This window comes from Squalius cephalus (assembly GCF_949319135.1).
Source record: "Squalius cephalus genome assembly, chromosome: 17".
NCBI lineage: Eukaryota > Metazoa > Chordata > Actinopteri > Cypriniformes > Leuciscidae > Squalius > Squalius cephalus.
In genome coordinates, this window is record NC_137138.1 from 31275270 (window position 1) to 31284509 (window position 9240).

General features: G+C 39.0%; 1 protein-coding gene across 1 annotated transcript in view; it reads right to left on the reverse strand.

Moving 5' to 3' along the window:
* LOC307144550 (DNA repair protein RAD50-like) overlaps positions 1–2018 on the reverse strand; it is a 100825-nt gene extending 98807 nt beyond the window's left edge. The window contains exons 1-2 of the mRNA XM_079846988.1: positions 1956–2018; positions 1551–1708 (exon numbers count right to left, since the gene is read on the reverse strand). Of these exons, the coding sequence (XP_079703114.1) occupies positions 1551–1679 (129 nt within the window). The 5' untranslated portion in view covers positions 1680–1708; positions 1956–2018. The remainder of the gene's footprint in view (positions 1–1550; positions 1709–1955) is intronic.
* Between the last annotated feature and the right edge of the window lie 7222 nt (positions 2019–9240).

The following is a 9240-nucleotide window of genomic DNA, read 5'->3' on the forward strand; positions in this document are numbered from 1 at the left end:
GGCATGGCCTCTTCGTGGGCCTGGTCGAGTGGGATTGCCTTGCAAGATATTTGTACGGCGGCGGGCTGGGCCTCCCCGTCTACATTTATAAGGTTTTACAACCTAGAGGTTCCCGCCCTGCAGGCCAGGCTGCTGTCGATCTAGATAACCAGTATTGTCTGCCCTGATGCTATCAGCTCAGAATGCTGTGTTTGCTGAGCGCAGCTCATTAACGAGTGTAAAATAATAGAGCAAAATGTGTTTGGGTAAAGCGTGTAAGACCCACATTTTCCCATCAATTCAGGCCGTACCCCGCCCTGTCTGTATGATGTAACAAGCGTCTAAGCGGCGCTGCTATGTGTGGAAGAGTGCGGTTTCGCCCCTCCCTCTTCCCGGACTCCCTGTGAGTTCCCTGGGTGATTGTGCACTATATGAACCCCGGGCTTTCGCCCTTGGGTCTATGGTGTCAGATCCCTGCACGCACGGCGTCTTGCATTGGGTCCCCTAGCGTAAGATATCTTACGCAGTACAAGAGACCTCTCGTAAGAGAACGTACTCGGTTACTAACGTAACCTCGGTTCTCTCTAGAAGAGGGAACGAGTACTGCGTATCTTGCCGTGCATGCACACGCTCTGGTTGCTTCGATGATGAAAAACCAGATATTAGCTGCCTGCGAGCTATATTTATAGGCCTAGACCACGCCCGTTTCGGCGGGATGTGACGCAGCGGGCGCGAAGCACCCTCATTGGGTCTGGCGTCACGCCAGGCCTCGCTCGATAGGCTGCTGCAGTTGCCGCAGAACAGCCAATAGGCGCGCGAGCTGCCTCGCCTATGTCTGTATGCTGCCGCAACGCGTTTTGCATTATTGAAAAATTAAGGATAATTTTTGGCTTCAATATCTCGCGGAAAAAGGATTTTCCCCTAGCGTAAGATATCTTACGCAGTACTCGTTCCCTCTTCTAGAGAGAACCGAGGTTAAGTTAGTAACCGAGTACGTTTCAAATCATTGCTTCTCCAGGGAGACTAGCGCTAATTAATCCCCTAGTTTAGCGCCATCTACTGTTTTAGAAGAGGAAGTTGCTCAGTGCATTTGTGAGGAAATCTGCCTGGACATATTTGTGAGAAAATCTGCCTGGACAGATTTGTGAGAAAATCGAGCCGAGAGATCTCATAAAAAGCCAAGTGTCACACAATCATAACAGACATGTTTTGGTAATTTGTTCAAAGGTTACATGCAATCTGTAGGATGGTTTGTATTTATTTGTGAAGTATTATCTAGGCTCATTTATTTATATTTGTAAAACACAATACATATTTGTTATTCCACTGCATTTTCACTCAAACTGACCTTTGTACTTGCACATTGCTTTCTGTTTGTTTGCGAGTCGAGTTTTCCTTTGCAAAGCAGAACGAGTTTGTTTGCAAGTCGAGTTTTCCTTTGCGAAGTAGATCGAGTTTGTTTGCAAAATGCTGGATTTGTTTGTTTAATTATGGCACATAATTCGCTCCATATGGTTCTCAAACCTGCCTTAGGTTTAAATGTAAATAATGACTGACAGCAATATACAAACCGTTTTTCCAGCTCCGTTAGGTCCCACAAGCACCGTGAGAGGGCTGAAGAAGGAGATCGCTTGTTTGTCTTTATCCTCAACTCCAAAACTCCTCACTCCCAGAATACTCATCCTTTCCATCTTTGACATATTGGACCAGTGCTTTGACTTGTTGTAGCCTTGAAATTATATAAAAGTCTAATTAAATATCAGTGCACACAAACAAAACTTGTCAATTTCTTCCAATATCAATGAAAGCCTGTTAAGTTAATTAGATTATAGCCTACACCTAATTACTTGGACAAGAGGCATTTATGGTTCTCAAACAGAGTCATTTTATAATGACGACAGAGTAGAGTGCAGCTAGCAAAAATACAGACAAATATCAACACAGCTATAAAATAACATAACATTTTATTAGAATACCTCACACAGGACAAATAACGCTGTAAACTCCACGTAAACTGCGCAGTGCAGTACTTCCGCAGTAAACTCAGCGTCACGAGAATCATCTAGAAACTACATATCCCACAATGCAATTTTATTAGAAAATACATTAACAGCGATTATTTTCATTTAATGACGAATACATAAAACTTTATATATATTTTTATAATTAAATAACACTGAAAAATAAGTTTTATTCACGCCATGACCATAGAAATACAATTCCATTTAATGAACTTGTTTATGAAAACGCGACATTTGTATGAATTGCTTTCTGGATTAGCAGCACTCAAAACTTATCAAATGCTCATGTCACGAAATGCTACTTCCCTGAGGAAACTGTCGGTTAGTTTAAAAGTATCAACATGCACACTAAATGAAACTAAACATGAAATGGTGAAATGATGTGAGATTCAACATGAACACTACCAAAGTTTGGTTTGTAGATGTGGCTGAAGAACATGAAGCTTGTGTGAAATTGTCGCATATTCAAGGAGAAGATTTCAAAGGTGTTCAGAGACCTGCAAACCTCCACCCACAATCGCTCAAATCTTCCCTCTCATGCTGTTTCTTGTCTGTAAGTTCTCCAAAGTAGAATCATATCATCCACACTGATTTACTGACCGTGTGAAACAGGTAAAAAGTACATATTCTGATGTGTGGAGTCACATTTGATATTACAGTGGCTTATTCTCAATTATATTTTATACAAATATATAATTTCAAAATCACTATGAAGTTTTTCCTTCATATTCGTTTATATTAACATTCATTCGTCAGGCACATTTTTGGTTGTCATCACCACATCCTTCCACATGATGTCGGCGTTTCACTGCTGTTTGATAAGGATGTTGAGAGTTTACCAACTAGGCCCAGTAGGTTGCTGTTTTGTAAGTAGATTTATAGAAAACGGAGATCAAGTCGCTCTTGATATGAAAAAAGAAGAGGCTTAAATGAGAATACAGCTGAAGAGAGTGAGTAGAGTCACGAGGGTGAGGATATAATAAAAACAACAATCTAGAACTTGGAAGAATTAAAAATATTTAAATATTTTTGAATTTAGTGTCTTTCTCACCAATGGTGCATTTATTTGATGAAAAAAGCAACATTGTGAAATATCATTACAATTTAGAATAACTGTTTTCTATTTTAAAATGTAACTTATTCCTGTGATGGGAAGCTGAATTTTCAGCATCATTACTCCAGTCTTTAGTGCCACTTGATCCTTCAGAAATCATTCTAATATGCTGATTTGATGCTCAGTTGTTATCAATTATTATTGGTGCTCACTTATTAATAATGGTTCTTATTATTATCAATGTTGGGAAAAACTTAATATTTGTGGAAACTGTAAGGCATTTTTTTTTTTTTTTTTTAGGATTCTTTGATGAACAGAGTTCAAAATTTGAAATAGAAATATTTTGTAACATTATAAATGTCTTTACTATCACTTTTAATGTGTTCATGCTGAATAAAATTATTATTATGTAGGCCTACTCATTTATTTTGAATCAATTTTTAACCTTAATATTAAAAAGGAGGGTAGAGAATTTAGGAATTTATGAACCGGATTGTTCATATTAATAAAAATGCAGAGAATGTGTTTTTTTCACTTAGCTCAATTACTAAAAAACAATTATTACATAATTGAAGACTTTACACTTGTTAGATGGATTACATTAAAATGGCATGCCTTTTAATGTGTCTGATGGTGTTGACATGAGTTAAACTATGGAGTGAATAAATGTAAGTTTTTAGAAAAAAACATTTTCAGAAAACCCTGTTCTCTTAAATTTGGTATTATTTTTATAACACTTTACAATAAGGTTCATTAGTTAACATTAGTTAATGTATTAACTAACATGAACTAACCACGAGCAATACATTTATTACTGTATGTGTTATTCTTTGTTAATTTAGTTGATAAAAATACAGCTGTTCATTGTTTGTTCATGTTAATGGTTAATGGTTTGTTCATGTTCACTAATGTATTTAACCAATGAACCTTATTGTAAAGTGTTACCATTATTTGAAATACATGCTCTATACTTGGAAAATACAGTGGGGAGAACAAGTATTTGATACACTGCTGATTTTGCAGGTTTTCCCACTTACAAAGCATGTAGAGGTCTGTCATTTTTATCATATGTACTCTTCAACTGTGAGTGACGGAATCTAAAACAAAAATCCAGAAAATCACATTGTATGATTTTTAAGTAATTATTTTTAAGTAATTTATTGCTTGACAATTTTGGTGCAGAAACCTTTGTTTGCAATTACAGAGATCATACGTTTCCTGTAGTTCTTGACCAGGTTTGCACACACTGCTGCAGGGATTTTGGCCCACTCCTCCATACAGACCTTCTCCAGATCCTTCAGGTTTCGGGGCTGTCGTTGGGCAATACGGACTTTCAGCTCCCTCCAAAGATTTTCTATTGGGTTCAGGTCTGGAGACTGGCTAGGCCACTCCAGGACCTTGAGATGCTTCTTACGGAGCCACTCCTTAGTTGCCCTGGCTGTGTGTTTCGGGTCGTTGTCATGCTGGAAGACCCAGCCACGACCCATCTTCAATGCTCTTACTGAGGGAAGGAGGTTGTTGGCCAAGATCTCGCGTTACATGGCCCCATCCATCCTCCCCTCAATATGCTGCAGTCATCCTGTCCCCTTTGCAGAAAAGCATCCCCAAAGAATGATGTTTCTACCTCCATGCTTCACGTTTGGGATGGTGTTCTTGGGGTTGTACTCATCCTTCTTCTTCTTCCAAACACGGCGAGTGGAGTTTAGACCAAAAAGCTCTATTTTTGTCTCATCAGACCACATGACCTTCTCCCATTCCTCCTCTGGATCATCCAGATGGTCATTGGCAAACTTCAGACGGGTCTGGGCATGCGCTGGCTTGAGCAGGGGGACCTTGCGTGCGCTGCAGGATTTTAATCCATGAGGGCGTTGTGTGTTACTAATGGTTTTCTTTGAGACTGTGGTCCCAGCTCTCTTCAGGTCATTGACCAGGTCCTGCCGTGTAGTTCTGGGCTGATCCCTCACCTTCCTCATGATCATTGATGCCCCACGAGGTGAGATCTTGCATGGTGCCCCAGAACGAGGGAGATTGACCGTCATCCTGAACTTCTTCCATTTTCTAATAATTGCACCAACAGTTGTTGCCTTCTCACCAAGCTACTTGCCTATTGTCCTGTAGCCCATCCCAGCCTTGTGCAGGTCTACAATTTTATCCCTGATGTCCTTACACAGCTCTCTGGTCTTGGCCATTGTGGAGAGGTTAGAGTCTGTTTGATTGAGTGTGTGGACAGGTGTCTTTTTTACAGGTAACGAGTTCAAACAGGTGCAGTTAATACAGGTAATGAGTGGAGAACAGGAGGGCTTCTTAAAGAAAAACTAACAGGTCTGTGAGAGCCGGAATTCTTACTGGTTGGTAGGTGATCAAATACTTATGTCATGCAATAAAATGCAAATTAATTATTTAAAGGGGTCATGAACTGGATTGTTTTATTATTTTATAATGTTTCCTGTGGTGCCCTTATAATGTTAGTATGATTTTTACATCAAAAATTGTCATAATTTATAAATAAAAGCCATTTTTCCAAGCCTGATTTCAGCTTTAGATTTGAACGCTCAGTTTTAAGGGGCGTGTCTGCTGTGAGACTGCAGTCCAAACGCCCACTGCTGTGATTGGCTGACATGCTTGCATATGAAATAGCAGCCCGTTCTCATCCCAAGTCGTCATATACTGACGCTTTCAAAATTTCTTCAATATCTGACGCACAAAGCACCCTTTAGCGTCCATATGAGACGCATAACCCTACCACAGACCTAAACCTACCCATAACCGAAGCGTCTCATATGGACGCTAAAGGGTGCTTTGTGCGTCGGATATTGAAGAATGTTTGAAAGTGACGATTTGGGGATGAGAATGCGTTGGAAATAGCTAGTATTACGACTCTCTCGAAAACTTTTACTACGTTTTTACTATTACAGCTATCGAGATTAACAAATCCTGAAAAGTATCGTTTAAAGCATTATATTTAAATTTATTCCATCACATGAAAGGTTGCAGCATGATGAGCACTGACTGAGCAGATGACAGACAGTCTGTTGATCGCGTGAATAAAGATCTTATCATTGCAAAGCAATTTTTGCACTCTCACAAATGCTTACTCCAAATCACAATGTAAACACGATGTGAATACACAGTAAGAGCTTCGTTGTGTAGTGTAACAGTGTCATTATTTCATCACGAGTTTAGTAAGTGTACAGATGAGTATGGGGGTATTATTGTTGCAATATTCCAAATAAATAGATTCATATTCACAAATAAATGTAAAGAGATTCACAAAAATGTATCGAATTCACAAATAAATAGATTAAGATCCACAAATAAATGTAAAGAGTTTCACAAAAAAATATAAAATGCACAAATAAATAAAATGAGATTTGCAAATAAATAAAATATTTACAAATGTTTTATAATTTTACAAACACAACTCTGCCTGGCATTTATTTGTGAATCGGTTCCTGTGCATTTGTAAATCACTGCACACATTTGTGAATCGGTTCCTGTGCATTTGTAAATCCCCTCACGCATTTGTGGATTTTGAAACACTTCTAGCGTCGACGTGCAGACAAATCCACAAATACGTGGACTCCACCCACCGTGTACTCAAGCCAATCAGATAACGGCCACATCGAGCTGGCCAATCGTAGCACGTTCTCGCTTCAACCAATGACGTTTGGCTTTACACTCGGGGCGGGAACTGATTCTTGCATCCTTGTTGAAAGGAGCAGTAGTAGCGCTGAACTGTCTGTGTGGTAAAAACACTCTGTTTTCAAAAGATTGTTGGAGTTTAAGGCCTCTTTATATTTCCATCAGGATACATTCAGGGAATTATGATAATCAGAGATCCCGAGCATCATGAACAGTCTCTACACTGGCAAGAGGCGTGACACAGCGCGTCAAAAGCAAATAGGCACTATCTATTCACTGCTGCCGTAGCAGTTTCAAATAATGTAAAACTAGCATGTTTGAAACGTTAACACATATTCCCTATGTGACGTCTGCTTAGCTGCAGACATGCCTGCATAATCGTACTCTTAATGGCTCTGATCGTAGCCTACTTATTGACTAGTGCTGGTTACTTGAAAAATTATATTTCGTGATAGTGTCCTGGACGCGGGGCATTCATTGATAGTAAACGGATGCCCGGACTTCTTCTGATGTTGCAGCTACTTCACGCAATTAGGACAAATGTTTTGCACATTCGGTTTGCCCAGTGTAGATAGCCTCTCACGGGATAGACACGATGCAGGAAATTACAGATCATATACGATTTTGCCTTTTAAAGCACAGTCGTGGTGACAAATAGCAATAGAACATAAATAAATGTCATGTAGAATAACATATATGAGCCCAAATGACCACCCAATAACAGTACGAGCCTCAGCATCAGCGTGTAGTAGGCTACTGGGGTCGATGCGGCAAATAAAAATCTTGCAATGAAAATTAAAAACTCGTGTAGCTATTTATGGGTTGAACCCAGTTATTCATTAGTCAGCTACTTGATGCTTTTCTGTTCTATCTTGAATAACGTGACGCGTCCATAACGCGTTGTTCCCATAACAGAGATGTAAAGGGCTGTTTCTCTGGCTTTTTTCAAGGCTCATAAAAATTGTGGCTTATTGGCTTGACAAGCAGTTTAATGGTGTAATTCTAACAAAATCCAAATTTTAAACATATTTTATGGGCCTTTACGCGTACACTTCCTATTTGAGCAAATGCAGATGAATGAGCAGTTATTTCAGAGCAAGATCGCCCAGTGTAAAGCCAAACGTCATTGGTTGAAGCGAGAACGTGCTACGATTGGCCAGCTCGATGTGGCCGTTATCTGATTGGCTTGAGTAGGCGGTGGGTGGAGTCCACGTATTTGTGGATTTGTCTGCACGTCAACGCTAGAAGTGTTTCAAAATCCACAAATGCGTGAGGGGATTTACAAATGCACAGGAACCGATTCACAAATGTGTGCAGCGATTTACAAATGCACAGGAACCGATTCACAAATGTGTGCAGTGATTTACAAATGCACAGGAACCGATTCACAAATAAATGCCAGGCAGAGTTGTGTTTGTAAAATTATAAAACATTTGTAAATATTTTATTTATTTGCAAATCTCATTTTATTTATTTGTGCATTTTATATTTTTTTGTGAAACTCTTTACATTTATTTGTGGATCTTAATCTATTTATTTGTGAATTCGATACATTTTTGTGAATCTCTTTACATTTATTTGTGAATATGAATCTATTTATTTGGAATATTGCAACAATAATACCCCCATAGATGAGCAGCTCTCGCGGCTCGCGCTGTGCTGTTTGATTGACAGTTTGGGCGAATGGGAAGGGATCGTTCTTTGATCGCTTTCTGTATATAATTTAATAACTGTTTAAAGAAGATTATTTTCATAATACTACGAGAAATTATGTGAAGTTGATCGTTTAGTCACTGATGCATAAACAGTATTGAACGATTTTAAGAGAAATATCTGAACTTGAATAATTACACAGAAATCACTGATCGCAGATCAGGCATTAGAATACACATGGTTACTTACGTTTTGCTGGCAGATCCGCGTCGGGAAATTGTGATTGACTGATTTAATAAAGTTTAACCATGCTGGAATCCGAAGGAAGCTTATGCAGACTGTCTTCTTCCACAAACAGGCGCTGCACAATATTTAGTAAACAGCATATTTATTGCTTGGAAGTAGCTTGATCCGGTTTAGCAATTATCATGTCGTCCTATGTTATTTAGCATGTTTGGGCGAATCGGTGGGCGGGGCTAAACAGGCCGTGTTGAAGTAGGCGTTGATCTTCTTTTGTGGAGGTGGTGTTTTATCCTCTTTGACGTCATAGTTCCCCACTTTGAAAAACGAGTCGTTTGCTGAGCCTGATGTCTATAAAAGCTTTTATTGGACTAACAAGGAAGTTTTCAGTTCTGAAACTTACAGGATATTATTATAGTATGATGATCTCTTATATGTCAAAAGCTCAAGGAAATTTTGAAATTTTGAAAATTTCATCACCCCTTTAAAAATCATACAAAGTGATTTTCTGGATTTTTGTTTTAGATTCCGTCTCTCACAGTTGCAGTGTACCTATGATAAAAATTACAGACCTCTACATGCTTTGTAAGTAGGAAAACCTGCAAAATCGGCAGTGTATCAAATACTTGTTCTCCCCACTGTACATGTAAT